The 18,697-nt window shown below is 39.9% G+C and overlaps 1 protein-coding gene across 2 annotated transcripts in view; it reads left to right on the top strand.

Annotated features, from left to right (window-relative positions):
* LOC116067261 (lymphocyte-specific protein 1-like) overlaps positions 1-18,697 on the top strand; it is a 34,231-nt gene that overhangs the window by 8,582 nt on the left and 6,952 nt on the right. Inside the window, exons 3-14 of one of the 2 annotated variants that reach the window (XM_031323639.2) lie at positions 2,370-2,631; positions 3,394-3,512; positions 4,049-4,292; positions 6,428-6,544; positions 7,224-7,247; positions 8,271-8,312; positions 8,771-8,802; positions 9,074-9,158; positions 9,295-9,435; positions 11,857-11,955; positions 13,843-13,926; positions 15,440-15,545. In XM_031323639.2, the coding sequence (XP_031179499.2) occupies positions 2,370-2,631; positions 3,394-3,512; positions 4,049-4,292; positions 6,428-6,544; positions 7,224-7,247; positions 8,271-8,312; positions 8,771-8,802; positions 9,074-9,158; positions 9,295-9,435; positions 11,857-11,955; positions 13,843-13,926; positions 15,440-15,545 (1,355 nt within the window). The remainder of the gene's footprint in view (positions 1-2,369; positions 2,632-3,393; positions 3,513-4,048; positions 4,293-6,427; positions 6,545-7,223; positions 7,248-8,270; positions 8,313-8,770; positions 8,803-9,073; positions 9,159-9,294; positions 9,436-11,856; positions 11,956-13,842; positions 13,927-15,439; positions 15,546-18,697) is intronic. The other variant, XM_035999205.1, reaches the window with a different exon arrangement.

Here is an 18,697-nt window from a genome sequence, read left to right on the forward strand (position 1 = left end):
CGTCACCTGAAACTGTGAGCTGCTGAGCAGACTCATTTACAGCAGTAAGACACACTGTTCACTGCTTCAGTCATTCGCTTCATGGTTCCTGCTGCAAGATTTGAATAGTATTACTCAACTGCTTGTTCCACAACAGGCTGAAGCCTGCTACATTGAAGCTCCGACAGGAAGTGTACAGTCACATTTTGTTATTATCAAGAACACTGGCCAAAGTTCAATAATTTCAGACAGCATGGTCCACGAAATAACCTGACTGTCTTCAGTCTTTGGTAATACCAGATAAAGCAGTGCAACTAAGTACATTTACTCAAGTACTGCACTTAAATACAATTTTGAGGTACTTGAGTATCTCTACTTGTACTACTTTCTACTTCTATATTTTGATGCTAATACTTGTACTTTTACTCGCTTTACTTATTAACATAAAGGATCAGCTAACCATCCGACTGAACTCAAAGGACACCAGTATAGGCCTAAACTGTGTTTGCCAACAGTGTGACTGTGTATGATGATTTCTCTGTCAGCCTAAATTAAATGAAGGTTAAACACACACAGCTAACATTAGAAACCACATGGAAAAAAAAAAAACATCAGCTTGCAGGTGTTTAGTTAGTGCTGATGAGGTCCAGTCTGCTTATCCAACGCTGCAGCGCCTCTCTGTTTATTGTTTCCATGGGCACCGTCTCTGTTGCCATGGAGCCTAAAGCTGCAGGTCCTGTCTGCCACCTGTCACATGGATCAACACTCCTGCCCTGTGAGAGACCTTTGGGTGACACTGTCAGCAGCAACAGGAGACAAACATTCACACCGTGCAGCACCATATTTACATTCTGCAGATTTAAACCTTTTAAACCAGACAAAAGAAGAACACGTCTGTGGTGTCACTCATCATTCGGATATGGATTTAGCATGTTTAGCATGTAGCAAGTTTGGGCAAACAAATTGGAGGAGATGAGGCAAACAAGGGCAGCATGGAAGAATGTGATAGGATGGGTCAATAAAGCAGATAAGCACAAAAATAGGTTTAATACAGTGGTGTTGTCTACGTAATACGCATGTATACGCAGTACACCCACTAAGAAATCTCCAGGATTTCCATCTACCCACTTAAAAATGTGCAATGATATGCAACAACATAGTTTTGTGACAGAACTTTCACTTCAGATATTTGTACTCACAAATATGGGGTAGAGTAATGTGACAGCAAACTAAACTAACACTGCAGAACATGCAGAGAGACTTTTCTCATCTTTCATCGACCCGCTCCTCACTGAGCACAGAGCTTAGTGTGTGCGTAGCGACCGGGCCCAAATGCCCGCCTACACTAACGCCAGTATCCTCCCTTCACCACACATTTAAGACGAATATAAGTAGCCTATTTTATTTTGTCCTTGTTGCTTTGGGGTCAACTTTTGTGATCCAAACTTAGGTCCCTGATATGAAAGTCCCCTTACTGCTTTATATCCCATTATATTTTTCATATATTTTTAATGTTATCTGTATTTTCCTTCTCATATCGTGATATTATCTGTATCGTGAGCGGTGTATCAAGTATCGTATTGTGAGGTACCCTGTGATTCCCAACCCTAGAAAGTACCTTTAATCAATCCTCTGAACCACTGACTTGGTTGTATCACATCTGCATTTCTTCAAACATCCAACCAATAGCTTGAGTGCACCTCTTGTCAGGTCAATCAAAGGTAACGGCTCTCCACGGCTTGGTTTTTCTGCTGCCAGAGTCCTTACATACAACAGAAAATCGGACCATATTACACCTGTCCTTGAATCCCTACACTGGCTTCCTGTGAGTTATAGGATAGATTTTGTAAGTTGTATTATTGGTCTATAAAGCACTGACTGGTCATGGACCAAAATATATACTGGATCTGTTGGTTCCCTATCAAGCATCCAGACCCCTCGTTGGTCTGGGACAGGTTTGTTGTGTGTTCCCAGAACTAGAACCATACAATGCGAAGTGGCATTTTGTTATGCTCCTCATGTGTCACTAAATCTCTGAAAACCTGAGGTCTGCTCAAACAGTTAGCTCATTTAAATCAGGGCTGAAAACTTTGTTGTTCACTGCAGTTTTCTGAAATTTCATACATTATTTGTCTTAACTATTTATTCTTGACCTTAAATGTACTGGCTTGAGTTAATGATTTTAATGTCTATTTTATTTTATTATGTTTTTTTTTTTATTATGTTTCCCAATTTTAACTATACTTCTCTTTTTGTAATAGTGCTTTGTTTCTTGAATGTACTTTCATTGTTTATGTTTACAATGTGTTTCTATGCCTCTGTAAAGCACTTTAAGTTGCCTTGTGTATGAATTGTGCTGTACAAAAATAAATTTGCCTTGCCTTTCTCAGGTTGGACGAGGAGCTGAAGCCCAGATGTTGCTTGGTTCTGGAGGAGGACGAGGGCTTCAGCGACTGGAGTCACAGGTTGGAGGGTCGTAATGAGCAGGAGGTGCAGGATGACTGCAGGGCCAGAGTGCAGAGGCCTTCAACACAGCAGTGGAAACCAGAGCCTGGACAGGAGAAACAGCAGCAGGGTGAAGAGGACGAGAAGGGATGTGAGCCAGAACGAAGCAGTCGGTCACAGGAAGCTTTAACAAGACCTCCAGAGAAGGTACACACCGCCTAGTCTATATTGATGACGTTTCATTTCCAGAATTGCTCCGGTGCCACCGGAAATCCTGCTGGATGTCCCTCATTTCGGCCAAATGTCCGTCACCTTTCTGCTTTCTTTGTGTTGGCATTCTAAACTCTGGTGGATTTCTGAGGACTATGGTTAACTGCTCCTCAGATCTCTGCAGGGTAAATCCAGACAGCTAGCTAGACTATCTGTCCAAGCTGAGTTTTCTGTTGCACGACTAAAACAACTTTTGAACGTACACATGTTCCACCAAAACAAGTTCCTTCCAGAGCCTATTTTGCAGAGGCATCGCTATTGTGTCCTGCGCTTAGCGCCGCCAATGACGATTGTGATTGGTTTAAAGAAATGCCAATAAACCAGAGCACGTTTTTCTCCTATCCTAGAGTGCTGTGCTACTAGTCCACACAGACCTGTCTGAAGGTCTGGCAATGTGAGATTACTGACTGCCCAATAGATCAATACAGTCAACTCTGGGTGGAGCCTGTCTAGATTGTTCTGGATGTGTGTAATATTCGGCCTAGTCTCACCAGGTCAATGTTAATTCAACACCTTTTTTGCAAATGTGACTTTCACAGTTGGTTTCCAGATTATATTGCAATCTTTTGGCATGCTGCAATAAATTGTTTTAAAAATTGCAATCCAACAAGTTGTACGGTAATAAATTTTTTAAACTTGAAAACTTATTTTAGATGCATATTATCACTATAGAGTAACATGCTTTTGGTTCATTTTTAGATGTCCAGCAACAGATACAGCTCAACGGTCTTCCTGTCACAGGACGCCAGGCTGCAGCACGCCATGGGCCAACCAGCAGACAGGACGTCCTACCTGGTGGCCGGGACGATGAGGCCACGGTGTGTTCTCCACTCACTGTCTGTTTTTTTATCTCCCTTTTCTCTTTGCTCAGTGTCTGGTGTGCTTAAATCCTGGGATCTGAACATGCTAATTTCTCTCATCAATACCTTTTTAAAGCTTTAGTGTATAACTTTTTAATATTAATGAACGTCCGTTAAATTCAATCCGTTGCCAAATGAGTTGATACGAAGCTAATTAAGCTAATATCAGCTCCACAAAACTCTCTCTGTATTTCTCAGTATGGCTACTATGTTTACAAAATGGTGTCGTCCAGCAACTTTCGCGCACAGAAGCTCAAGTGAAGATAATTACCTCTTCTGAAGAGTCCATCAGGTTTTTTTAATCCTCTGTGTCCTCCTTGGCTACAAGTAACTGCGTGGAGGAGGGGTGGGGGTGGTGCACGATCACGGAAGGCTTGCGTCATGTGCATGCGCCGACAGTGTGGTTGTCATTACTTAGAATTCCTCATATGGGAGACAGAAACTAGGCACTATAGCTTTAACTTTATTAACCAGTTAAATCATCTCGTCCACAGCGGAGGGGCATGCAGGGTGGATGGGGAGGTGGAGCAGCAGGAGCAGAAGGAGGATGTAAAAGAGATGCAGGCTACTCTGCAGGGGGAGTGGACTTCAGCAGAAAGCCGACAGAGCCCCAGAGATAAAGATGACCAGGAGGAAGAAGAACTGAGCTTCACAAATGAAGAGAAGGACGACCTCCACCTCAGGAGGGAGGAGAGACACAAGGAGGAGGAGGGGGAGGAGCACAAGATGCCAGACAAGGTTTGCTTTTCAATAATACTCTTTCTTGCTATAGAGACAGAGCGCATTTAAGTCCCGCCCCCACCGGAGGGGAAAACAACTCTCCTCTCTCTATTGACTTGTATTGCGTGACGGTGCCTACTCGTCAATCCCGTCTGCTAGCAAACAACAGAATAATGCCTAGAAGTTTCTGTGCGGTTAAAGGAGAAATCCGGCGCAAAATTAACCTAGGGGTTAATAACACATGTGTACCAATTCAACCGTTCTCTGGGATATGTTTTCATGCTAATCGAATGTGACCAGTTTTAGCCCAAACCGCTAATTAGCTTATAACGCTAGTCGTTGGGGCACGGGTAAAGTAAAAAGAAATCGCTATTTCTATACCACTAACAAGGCTCAAAATAGCACCACACTTCCACGGTAGCATAATGAGGATCCCTACATGTAAACCGAAGCATTGAGAACTTTGTAAGTGTACAGACAGTTTATTAAAAAGATAGTTTAGAAAGACAATACCGTTCGCGTATACAGGCAGGCGCCATCTTGGGAAACCAGTCACGACCAGTCGAATGCCGAATGCCGTGCTTGAGCTATGTTACTGGTTACTGGTTGCACAGCGTTCATCGTTCGACTGGTTGTGACTGCTTTCCCAAGATGGTGCCGCATGTATACGTGAACGGTATTGTTATATGCCGACCTGTAAAACTGAGCTTTTATGAAGAAAAAAGTGGATACAGACATCAGGAATCAGCAGAGAGACTGGGGAGGCAGTGGGATCCAATGTGCCTGACGTTACATGTGTTAGCTTAATTTACAGGAAATATAGTTAGCCTAAAACTGACATTTGGATAATTTGACTTGGTAACAAAATGCTTGCTGCAAAATGTAACGTTGGGCATATCTTTAGGTTAATGTCAGGATCCCACAGTCTACCTATTCTTCCTGCTTATTCCTCACGTCTTATTGTCTGTATCCACGTTTGTCGTCATAAAAGCTCAGTTTTTCGGTTCGACAGTTATGGGTTCTTTACATTGTTGGGAGTGCACCCCACCACACAGCAGCACTGTTTCCCCCTCCTATGGGCGTTGCTTTCCGAGTTGACAGGATGCGCTTTGTCTCTATTAATGTTGTAGCCTACTACTACCTCTAGTGCTACTATCACTAGTATCCGTAATTTTTTTTCCCAGACCTAAATTACATTTCTCAGATGGTTGGTCTTTCCGTTGTCCATCATCTTAGTCGCCCCTAAGTTATGTTTGAAACGACCATCCAGATTGTGATAAGATGAGATAAGAAGCTTTTATTGTCATTATATTACAATGAACACAACAGAATTGCAAAATTGCATAAAACAAGGGCGGGTAGGTTGTGATAAAAATAAATATATTGTACAGATCTTAATAATCATATAATAGGCTAGATGTATAAATGTTGTCCATATGTTTATGTGAATATTTTGACTGGAGGATGTTATTGAATTAATTATATTAAAATGTATACTAATTAGTTTTAAGATTCCCTGACTTTTTGTCATGCCAAAATATCTCTCACTGACGCCAAGGTATCTTGAAAACTGATTTACCTTTTTTACAGCTCTCTGAAACGTATTTTGTTACTTATGTCCAACTCTTTCACATTAGATGTTTACTCTTATTATTAATAAAATACTTCTTCTACTAAGCAGTAGTGTGCTGACATAACACCGAAAATGTCTTGTTTCTCTTCACGTGTCATTAAAACATTTAATCAAACACATGCATGCAAACTCACAGTTCGTAGAAATTGGCTTCAAATCTGAAAGTAATAAAGTCAAAGAATGCAGCTTTGGCTTGCGGGGTGTTGAAATGAGGCGTGCAGCCAGACAATGATGCATTGATGATGTAAGATGTAGCAATACATTCCTACTTTTAGCACCAGTGGTTTGTTAGTGTTTTATTAGTCTTTTGCCACCAAATAACACAGTGAGGATGAGCAGCGTGAACACGCTTTTAAAAGAAAAAACTAACAGGTACTTAGGAAAACTTTTGAGATTATGGGAGACTTTTTAACATAAGATATTTATAATACTGTTCATACTGACTTTTTTTTCTTTTGAGCAGACTTCTGAGTATGACATGGTAATATTTGTTGACATTTGTATGTTGGTGATGTCCTAGAGCTCAATGGAGGGAAGGAGAAGTGAGGAGGTGAGTAGAAGATCTGCAACCTCTCGTTGCAGCAGCAGCGAAGGCGAGGAGCTGTTAAACTACGGTCCCATGAGCCCGACATTCAAGGTATCTCAGCAAACCAAAGGGGGTCTGTATAATAAAGTTTTCCAGATTCAAAAAGCCAGCATCAATAAGTGACTGTGATGTATATAACTGGCAGTCTCTGTCTCATAATTCACCAAATTGAAGGAACAGCCATAAAACATCCGGTTTTTGCTATCAAACTACATATACTAATTATTTTTAGAGCGGCCATTTTGCAGCAGCCAAGAGTAAGGGTCTGTCTGAGGTTTCTGCCTGTTTTAAAGAAGTTTTTCCTTGCCCGGAGAATTGTTGGGTCTTTGTAAATTATAAATTATAAATGAAGTGTGGTCTAGACCTACACTATCTGTAGAGTGTCCTGAGGTAACTCCTGTTATGATTTGACTTTAATTGAATTCGCTAAAACTACATTTCCCATGAACCCAATTGGTTCTGTTTGCGATAAGGATGTTGCCACTCTGTTCTGAAACATTAAAACAGTCTTCCCATTTTATGTTATAAAGCTGATGTGCAGATTTTGTCCAAGGTGTTGGATCAGGGATCGAGGTCAGCTCCAGAGGCTGCCAGTCATTAAAGTGATTGTGTGGCTACTGCCTCTAAATCAATGTGATGAATCACTGATGGTGAAATGATTAAGTGTTGTGTCATGTTAACCGTGCTAAAAAGTGTTTTATCTCTTTCACGCTCCCCGCTGTTCCTCCAGAAACTCCTCATTCAGTTTTACCCAGTAAGTCCTGTGCATGCTGACTGTTGTTACTGAATACTGAAGTTAAAGAGCCCCTATTAAACTCCTTTTCAGCGGCATATTTGTACTCTTGGGGTCTCTCAGAATAGGTTTACATGCTTTGATGTTCAAAAAACATATAATGTTTCTCATACTGCCCATTGCTGCAGCGCCTCCACCTGAAACACTCTGTCTGAGCTCTTGGCCCCGCCTTCCTGAAAAGCCCAGTCCGCTCTGATTGGTCAGCTGTCACCTGTCTGAAAGTTGTAAGTCTTCTGGTAGCTGTGCCAAGAGAAATCTCAATCATTCCCAATCTTGCAGAGACGGAGAGCGTAGGTATATGTAAGGAGATAACATGGACACAGACTAATTATTGCTAACTAAAATGCTAGTTAACATTAGTAATTAAACTTAAACAGCTAATGTAAGTCAAAACTGCCTGCAAGCTTCACCTGAATAATTTCTCTACTGTGCGACAGAAAGTTGCGTGGTTATGACACAATCGTTAGCCTATTTTTACAAAAAACGTCTGCTAAAGGGCCCTAACGTGAGATACAAGGTAATGGAGCCTTTTATACATTGTTGTGTTTTTTTTTTAAATAAACAATGGACAAATAGAGTCTTTAAACGCTTCAGATGTAAAGTTATTCGCTGTCAAAGTGACGCCAAAATGAATGGGAGTCAATGGGATGCTAACGGGAGGTGATGGCTTGTGAGCCTACAATCTCTCCATAGGAGGTACACTTTTCGGATGCTCGGTTACCCCCTTGGGAATTTCAAACAGAAACGTGGGCGAGCCGATTTCAGTCAGTTTAGAAAAACTACTGTCTGTGAGAGAAAGGTGTGAAATTTATACATCTATTACATACACAAAAAACATTAAAACACACTAAAAGAAAGGGAACAATCCAAAAAGCATAATAGGGGCTCTTTAATTTTAAGAGTAAGGTGCTGCATGTTGTACTTACAGTCATTTAGTCTGAGCCAGCAGTAATCTATATCTCAGCACTGTGTGTCTCTTTACAGGATGAAGTGAACAGCAGAGTCTCAACAGACGGTAAATGTACGGTGAGTGCCAAGATCAGAGGTCAGCAGTTGCCATAAGATCCTTCTGTTGTGTTTTTAAATTACAATCAATTCTAATCTCTAGTCAAAACCTAATTTTATTCATGTTAGCACACTGTTTTATTTCCAACTTGTCTTATCTGTTTAATTCTTTGTTTGTCTTCTAATGTGATAAAACTAGGCCCTGTCTCTTTAACCAGGATTACTAATAAAATAAAGTAACACCTCAAACAGCTCATTTTAATCTAACCCATGTTCCAGATTTAATGTTTTCTCAAATCCCTCCCTCAAACCATTAAGAGAACAAGTTTCTGCCTTGCTCTGTTTGTGCCAGTTTGCAGATCTGAAGTGCAGCCTGCTTCAATAAAAAGTCTGTGTTACTGTTGGTCATTTCCCAAGTGTGTGTTTTCAGTATAATTCCTGTGAGTTTTAACCATCGATTGTCTTCATTATTTCCTCAGATCATAGAGAGAACTGAGTCTCTGAGGAAAAGGTGAGTGTGTGTGTTTGACAATAAGCTTCACTGACAGCACATCAGAACTGCAGAAAACTGTTATTCTTCTGTGGGTTTAACTCACCCACTGAGTTCAGAACAAACAGACACACTGCATCAATGGAACGTGACTTGTTATTTCCAAACTTTTCCTCTTTAGCTCACGTGCAGCAAAAATGTCCTTTGTACAACAGCTGCATCTGGACTTTGATTTCTAACAGAAATATGCTTTCGCCATGACTTAACTGGACATTTATCCATTCTGCTAAAGCACCAGCAACATAAAGAAGACGCTGCCACCTGTTGCTGTTTCCAAGATTGACAAGAAACTGGAGCAGTACACACATGCTCTTGAGGTAAAACCCTATTAAGTTACTCTGTTTTTTCAATGGGTATTTTCCTTTGGAAAATGTGGAAAATACTCAAATACGGTGTCTCAGTGTATCACAATGTTACATCCAAACTTCCTGAATCTCGCTTTATTTTTCACAGGTCTCCTCAAAGGAAGGCAGATCGGCCAGTCAGCTGCTGCCGGACCTGATGAGTCCCACTGAAGCCGTCTCCTCCAAGAAGAGCCTGTTTGAGGCCGGAGAAGCCTGGAACCAAAATGCAATCACAGTCACACCATCTAAGGTTAATGATGAAGTTTTCCGGCCTATAATTAGAACAACAGTTCTACAACAGTCGAGAACCCTTTTGCAATTATGTAACCACATAATGTAATCTAAAAACTGCTGCACTGATTAAAAAAACAATGCAACTGATCTCAGCTGGTATTCCGTCTGTAATGGAGTGGAATGGAAATTTCTAAGCGACCCCAAACTTTTGACTGGTGAATATATATGTATATATGTATATGTATATGTGTATATATATATATATATAAAGCTGCACTTTCATGTGGCTCTTTGTAGTTTTGCTTTTTTAAAGCTAATGTACTTGCACTTACTACTTGTTGTCTGGAGTTTGCATCTTCAAGGTTGAAAGCACTTAATTGGAAGTCGCTTTGGATAAAAGCATCAGCTAAATGACATGTAATGTAATGTAATGTCTTCTCCGTTTCAGCGTAGCTCGTAATCGATACTGCACACGCCAGGCACGTAGCCAACGGCTGGACGACACGTCACGACATAGTGTTCATGGGAAATGTAGGATTTGCTCTACAAGCAGACAGTGTGGCCAGAGGGAGATTACATTTCCTAGCTAAACACACACAAAACTGCCCAAATGTTTTGGCGGGAAACAGACCACCCTGGAAACATTTCTGCAGCCTGCCGATTCAAACATACACAGTGTTGTTTGCTTCATTCATCACTGGCGGCCGTATTGGCACGTTTGTAACTTTACAACATTACCCGCCAAAGTTAACTTTTACTTTTACTTTTATTCAGCAGGTTGGTGTGTGTCAAGTTAAAGCCCTGCATATGATGTAACACGAACAACAGGCACGACTGATAAATAACGGCTCCTCCTTATGCTCAGTTCCTATGAGGAAGTGTTCAGAAGTTTAATGCTGCTGTTGTTTAACAGTGAATGTCCACTTGAAGGAAAATGTACAGGTGAAGTCTTTATTATTTTTTATTTGTAGGCTATTCGTGACTGAAACAGCAGCAGTTGACTGTGATCGCTCCATCTGAATGTGCCTCAACCCGGGGTACCTGAGGGTACTTATGCAGTTACCAGGAGGGGGGGGGGGGGGGGAAAGAGTGTGGTTCCTTTTTTATTTGGTTTAAAAAAAAAAAAAGACGTGAATTTGCAATAGCTGCGACCACAGGCGTATGGATCTATATACCTGTGGTCGCAGCTATAGCGAATTCACACCTTTTTTCATTTTCATTTTTTTGCATTCACATACACACAACCTCACACTGACACATGACCTCCATGCCAAATTTTAGCCTCCCAGGGGCGAAAACTGTCGCCACCAAATGGTGGGAAAATGTGTGGACCAACCGACAGAGCAAGCTATAGAGCTTCTGGTCAAAAAGAAAACTATCCACATTTTTTTGTGAGTAAAATGTACACAAAAAAGGAATACAAATTGGTGTGAGGGCAGTTTTTTAAAACTAGTTACTACGGGACAAGAGAAGTCAAACTTAAAGTGCACGCAAACATCACCAAACCTACTAGAAAACAAACCTACAGGATCACAATATGTATTAATATTCACTTTCATTTTATTCTTAAAGGTCCAATGTGTAAGAATTTCTCCCATCTAGCGTTGAGCTCATATATCGCAATCAACTCTCTCGCACCACGCAGTTCAAAGTACGTATTACAGCTACGGTAGCCTTCACGCTTCAAAAAGCCGGTCTCTTGCTCTTTTCAATATCCTTTTTCTTTTTCTGGGCGAAGAAGAAGAAGAAGACTCCTGTTCCTGAAATTTGGATTTTGAATACGTGTGGTCCTCCATGTTTCCTTTTTCAAACTTGCCAGGGCCGAGAAGCTACGATACCCATTAGCAGCATTAGCAGCACCTGTGAGTTTATCATGTGAAAGGCGGAGCAGTATGTCCTGTATTACCGGCTAACGTATTTCAAGATGGTGCATGAATATGGAGCGTCTACCCCTGTTGATGTGAATGCAAATGTAAAATTTCAAGCCAATAGGAATACTTGGAATTGATGGTGGAGGTAAATATTCATGAAAAAGGACAAGTTTGTGAACGGGCAACACAGATTTTGATAATGAACAACTAAACACGTTACACACTGGACCTTTAACAGTGTTAAATGACTCCCAGTTTAAGAAGAAATGCATTTTAAACCACGACACCTCTTCTATGCCTATGATAAACAGGAAGAGTTCATATTTAAAACATTAGTTTTTACAATCATATTTTTTGTGTGGTCGCTCAAAACATATTCAATAAAAGTAGCAGTGTGAAAACTAAACAACATTTTGTGTGAAGTGAAGATCTGATTCAGGGACAATTTGACATTTTCTGCTACCTTGCATTCTTGAAGGACAGGTGTAGCAGTAAAAGAGTATTACATGAACGATAGATGGGGGGGTTTCACAGCAATTATGAATATTTCTTCTTCTCTGTCTCAGGATGCAGATGGGTTAAAAGTTGGTGTGGCTGATCTCATCAACCAGTGGGTGAAAGGAAGTGAAGATGGGAGCAGGTGCAGCTCGCCCTCCAGACCAGCAGTGAGTCCAATTTTTACCCTGAATGACCAGGATTGTCTTCTCTTCTTCTTTTGCATCATGCTCTTGCTGTGTTGGTGGGTATGTTTGGCAATACTCATAAAGTATGTTTTACCCCTGAGCTTTTTCCTAGGCAAGGCAAGGCAAGGCAAGGCAGCTTTATTTGTATAGCACATTTCAGCAACAGGGCAATTCAAAGTGCTTTACATGAAAACAGATTAAAAAATTTAAAACAGATAAAATACAAGAATAAAAGTTACAGTGCAGTATAAGAAATGAAACATTGAAGAGCAATTAAAACAGTTAAATATATAAAAGCAGATAAAATAGGAATTTCTCTTTATATGCTTATATAGATTGTCATACAGTGTCAACAATGCAACTTCAGTATAAGAAATGAAGTTATTTAAAGAAAGGCAACATCAAATAGATAGGTCTTCAGCCTTGATTTAAAAGAACTGAGAGTTGCAGCAGACCTGCAGTTTTCTGGGAGTTTGTTCCAGATATGTGGAGCATAAAAACTAAATGCTGCTTCCCCCTGTTTAGTTCTGACTCTGGGGACAACAAGCAGACCTGTCCCAGACGACCTGAGAGGTCTGGGTGGTTCATAGTGTACTAGCAGATCAGAAATCTATTTTGGCCCTAAACCGTTTAGTGATTTATAAACCAGCAAAAGTATTTTGAAATCAATTCTTTGAGGCACTGGAAGCCAGTGTAGAGACTTCAGTACTGGAGTGATGTGATCCACTTTCTTGGTCTTAGTGAGGACTCAAGCAGCAGCGTTCTGAATCAGCTGCAGCTGTCTGATTGATTTTTTAGGGAGACCTGTAAAGACTCCGTTACAGTAGTCTAGTCTACTGTAGATAAAAGCATGGACAAGTTTTTCCAAGTCTTGCTGAGACATAAGTCCTTTAACCCTTGATATATTTTTAAGGTGGTAATAGGCTGACTTTGTAATTGTCTTAATGTGGCTGTTAAAATTCAGGTCTGAATCCATGACTACACCAAGATTTCTGGCTTTGTCTGTTGTTGTTAACATTATCATTTGAAGCTGAGTGCTGACTTTTAATAGTTCCTCTTTTGCTCCAAAAACAACCACCTCAGTTTTTTCTTCATTTAATTTAAGAAAGTTCTGGCACATCCAGTCGTTAATTTGTTCAATGCACTTAGTCAGTTGTTGTATTGGACTATAGTCCCCTGGCGATAAGGTTATATAAATTTGTGTGTCATCCACATAAATATGGTAACTTATTTTGTTGTTTTCCATAATTTGAGCCAGTGGAAGCATGTAGATGTTAAACAGGAGAGGCCCCAGAACTGAGCCTTGGGGAACTCCGCACGTCATATTTGTATGCTCAGATGTATAATTCCCTATAGACACAAAGTAGTCCCTATTCTTTAAATAAGACTCAAACCACTTTAGTACTGAGCCAGAAATGCCAACCCAGTTTTCCAATCGGTCTAGTAATATGTCATGGTCGACCGTATCAAATGCAGCACTGAGATCAAGTAATACCAAGACTGAAATTTTGCCACTATCTGTGTTTAAGTGGATGTCATTAAAGACTTTAACAAGAGCTGTCTCAGTGCTGTGGTGTGGTCGAAAACCCGACTGGAATGCATCAAATTCCTAACAAGTTTCAGTTCTGTGACATGAGATTTACAACAGCTGTTTATTTTGTGTCAACTTTTCTGCTCAACTCTCTGTCTGTCTCATAACTTCCTGACAGCATTCCTCTCAGCTTCATGCAACCACACCCAGCCCCTTTTCATCTGGTTTAAATCATCGCCACTCAGTTTTAAAGGGCAGACAGTGAAAGACTGCCCCCTTGTGGCTGCAGAGATGACAAACCGTGTACTTACATGTACTGTGTGTTCCTATATTTGCAGGACATGAAACCTGGTGGTGTTTCAAACAAGAAGAATTTATGGGTGAGCCTTGGTGACACATTATCTTCTGGAAGGGAAGGGAAGGTACAAATTCACACACCAAAGTCTCTTGATTGACGCTTCTCTTTAAAAAATATTGGATAATAGTGTTTTTCTACAGTGATGCAACAAGGAAGCATGATAGGTTTGGGTTTGATCCTTGAGGCAATGTCTATTTGTGAGCCCGCTGTCACAGGTTATGGCCTTAGTGTGGACAAACATTTGGATCAGTTCGAACAAAGAAGAAAAGACTTTTCCTTTTTTTAGAGCACTGCACAGATGAAAATATCCAGATGGTGCCTAAACTTGAGAACAGTTGTAAAAATAAAAATATATGTTTGTATTGTGACTCTATAGGTTTGGAAACACTAACCTAGGGAGTTCCATTATTAGTCTGAGGGGTCACTAAAGGATTGAATGGACAGGGAAAGGAAATCTGCTACACAAAATTATAATTCATTATAATTATTCTTTATTATTTCTCTACATTTTGCCTTCAACTTGTAAAATGCTGGATACCATCACCTATTCTGGCCTGTAAAAATTCTTAACTGCTCACTCATGTCTGCACTAATGTCATAAACTGTGATGAGTTATGCTTTAGCTAGTCTCGCATTGCCAGACCTTCCTCCACCACGCTGCAGAGGAGGGTCTGGCTAGTCCACACAGCATTCCCGGGATGAGAGAGAAACGTGCTCTGGTTCATTGGCATGTCTTTAAACCAATCACAATCGTCTTGGGCGGTGCTAAGCGCCGGACGGAGCCCCAGTGCCGCTGCAAAATAGTCTCGGGAAGGAACTTGTGTTGGTGGAACATGTGTACGTAAAAGGTTGTTTTAGTCGTGCAACAGAAAACTCCGATTGGACAGATAGTCTAGCTAGCTGTCTGGATTTACCCTGCAGAGATCTGAGGAGCAGTTAACCATAGGGATAGTCAGATCCCCTGATGACACCGGAAGATATAGTCTCTCTCGGGTCATCCACGGGTGACAAGTGACGTTGTTGGTATACATACTTGAACTGCGTATGTGCAAAGGGAATATTCAGTGCTTTAAGAACTGCCTCTGGCAAGCAGCAGGGATGAAACAGAACTACAAATCATTTTTATTTTGATGGGTCACAAGCACACTGATTAAAGTTTTTAAAAGCTTTTTTTTTTTTTTTTATATTTCTTTCAGGCTCAAAACTTGGATTGCTTGAGAGAAGTTATTTTCAGTCTCTAATCTAACAAATGTGCTGCATTCAGGGACATCATGAGAGCTGATATACAAAAATAAAACAAAAACAAGACTCTTCTAGTTTTTGTCTTTAAAATTAAACTCAAATCAAAGATCAATTTGTTAAAACTGCTGCTCGTTTGTTTACTGGTAGAAGGTTGTAATTTTTAGGAAGCAATAACTAAGATGAGTAGAAAAATATCAAATACCTTCAGAATGATATGGATATGGAAAATATGGTGAAAACAGTTTGCATGGTCTGGATGAGGATACACTGAAGTTACAGCGTAAATGTTTGTGACTCTCTCACTGATAAATGTTGTTTTATCAACTGAATTTCAGGAGAGCTCCACTGCTAAAAGATATAAGTTTGTGGTGACGGGTCACGGCAAGTATGAGAAGGTTTATGTGGACAACGACTGCAGTGAAGACGCAAACTGCCAGTCAGGTACAGTTCCATTAACCATCCTTAATTTATTCATTTTCAGACTGTAATAATTTTAATTTTAGACATATTTAAAATGTACCTGTTGCTAGTTTACTTATATGCTAATTCACTTTAACATTATCAGTAGTTCAAATGTGGCTCATCTTTACAGACTGTGTTGCTCTTAAGTTCTGCACCTCGTTCTAATTTTTATCTGCAAAACTGGCATGAAATGTAATGGTATTCATGTAAAGACAAGTAGAGTATATTAGGCACTGATATTGGATGTGTCTTGAACAATACTTATTTCCAAGTTTGGGGTTTAAAAAAAAGACCAACTAACTTAGGTTAAGTCTCATTTTGCGTACTTTTCTTATTGTCAGTAAATTCCATGAAAAGTCAAAACCAGCAATGGATGTATCTATATGTATTGTGTGTGTATTAAAACCCTAATATATCCTCTTCCTCTGAACCAATGGGCATGGAGCTGAGAGTCACGCAGATTATTAACACTGTCGGTTTGGCTCTTTTCATGGGATTTGTTGACAATACCAAACATATAGAACCACACAAACATTACCTATTAAAGCTTTAGTGCGTAACTTTTTGAGATTAATGAACATCCGTCACATTCAAGCCTTTGCCAAATGAGTTGATACAAAGATAATTAAGACTATCAGCTCCACACAACTCTCTCTGTATTTCTCAGTATGACTATGTTCAGAAGATTGTGTTGTCCGGCGACTTTCGCTCGCAGAAATACGAGTGAAGATAATGACCTCTTCTGAAGAGTCCATCATGTTTTTTTAATCCTCCGTGTCCTCCTTGGCTACTAGCAACTGCATGGGGGGGGGGGGCTTGCGCAATCACGGAAGGCTTGTATCATGTGGACGCGCCAACAGTTTTGTTGTCATTACTTAGAATTCCTTATGGGGGCGACAGAAACTACACACTATAGCTTTAACAAGGACCTGTGAGATGTTATGTGTCACCTTTTAAATCTACAGAGTAACTGGTTCTGTTGGAAATTGCTATTGCTATATTTTAGGTGCCACAGCATTGTGAAAAAAATTTAAATACAAGATATGAGTTTCACATTCAACTTTATGCATTTTTGAGAAACACACAGTAAACAAAAACATGTTATAGTCCAAGAATCAGTGTTATAAACGGGGCTGTGGTTTGCTTATGGGCTAAACTCCCCCCTACCTAAAATAAATTCCATAACATGACGGTCATCTTGGGGAAAACAACCATTTTTAAAAATCCAATATATCAACAACAACATGCTAATATCTACTACAGCAGCATCACAATCCTCCTAAGCTGTGAAACATCACACCCATCTGTCTTCACTCCAGCTGTCGCTCAGTCTTCCTTTAGTCTGTCTTCCTATAGCAGGCCGCATCACCATCACCATCATCATTATCTCTTCATCATCATCATCATCATCATCATCATCATTCACCGGTATTCACTTCTACATCTTAGTTACAATCTAAACTCAGTAACATTGTTCACAAGTCCTGGACGCTCAGACTTAGGGCAGGAAATTACAATCCACCAACAGAATCACTGAGTTTATTTGTTACACTGGCTGGAAATGTTATCATATCATCGATGTTGGAGGAAAACATTGGATCTCCAACTTTCAGAGTTGCCTAAGCAAGTTGAAGACAATGCATTTCACTTAAAGACTTTCCTCAACTGACAGAGGAGCTTAGAGCCCTTAACATCATCAAAACGGATAAAAGTGGAGAGTTTTCACACAACACTGGTGAAATGATGAAACAAGAATTTGACTTTTGGATGGGACTGGGCTATATGTCCTCAAAATAACACAAAAAAATAAATTATAATGTCAGTTCTCACTGTGACAATGCTAACATGCTAATGTTTAGTAGGTATAACCTTTATCATGTTCACCATCTTAGTCAAGTGTGTTAGCATGGTAACATTAGCTAATTAGCACCGAACAGAAAGTACAGCTGAGGCTGATGGGATTGTGATTCCTTTTGCAGGTATTTAGTCATAAACCAAAGTATTGGATGGACACATTAAAATGGCGTTAGATGAAAAGCCAGAGGATCACCAAAGTCAATAGGATTCATCCTCTGGGGACCATGAATGGCTATCCAAAATGTATTGGTAATCCATCCAATAGTTGTTGAGATTTTCCAGTCTAGACCCAAGTGGTGGACCAACCATAAACAGACCTGACATTTCCATCCTTAAAACCGCTAGAAACTAAGTTAAACATCCCCAAAGCACCTACATTATAAGCCTCAGCAGATAATATACAGTCATGTAAACTGACATCAAAAGAAGAACTTTTAGGTATCACAGTGTTTTTTTCCTTATTGCCCAGCCCCAAGATGTACCAGCCTGTGTGGTTGTAGTTTCTTGGCCTGATCGAAAGCCCGGACATCTGCCGCTTCATTTCCATCCATACCTGACTTGCAGAAAGCCTTAATCTTTTCTGACTGGACCTTCATACCTTCACCTTTTAAAATCCATCTGCCCTGTTGTTCCAGGAATGTAAAAGCCCTATTTATTACAGAGATTAAAAACCGCCTACCAGCTGTGTACACTAAAAGCCTACTACTACTACTACTACTACTTACTTGTTTTAGAAAAATAGAAAAAGGTAGAGCATGACAAATTAAACAATCTTTTATCTATTAAAGTATCTACAGTACATGCTTTTAACACTATGTCTAAGCCATCGTCAAATGAAAAAAACTATCTGACCAAGTTGCTGAGTATATAATGTTCCTTTCTTTCTTCGCGTTATTGTTTCTTTTCTGTCACATCCATCCCATTTGAGTTATGCACAGATGCCACACTTGTATTACTCCTGTATTATTATAATAATACTTATTATTATTAATATTGACCTTTAAAAAGCTGTAACAGCTAACTTATAGACTAACCTATACATCTACATTCTATAAAATGATACATCTACTCTATATTTCACATAGGGATGAATTTCTTTTAATTTTTTATCAATGACACTTTTAATCTTTTTCCCCTCAAGAAAAATCTACCTCCTCACTGCAGCCCTGATTTATAAAATGAACCTTAATTATTAAATTTACTAAATACACAAATTGTTTTATGTTTATCACTGCATCTTTCAATTTTCACTTCTCATCACCAAACATACTTAT

This window comes from Sander lucioperca, chromosome 3, assembly GCF_008315115.2.
Source record: "Sander lucioperca isolate FBNREF2018 chromosome 3, SLUC_FBN_1.2, whole genome shotgun sequence".
NCBI lineage: Eukaryota > Metazoa > Chordata > Actinopteri > Perciformes > Percidae > Sander > Sander lucioperca.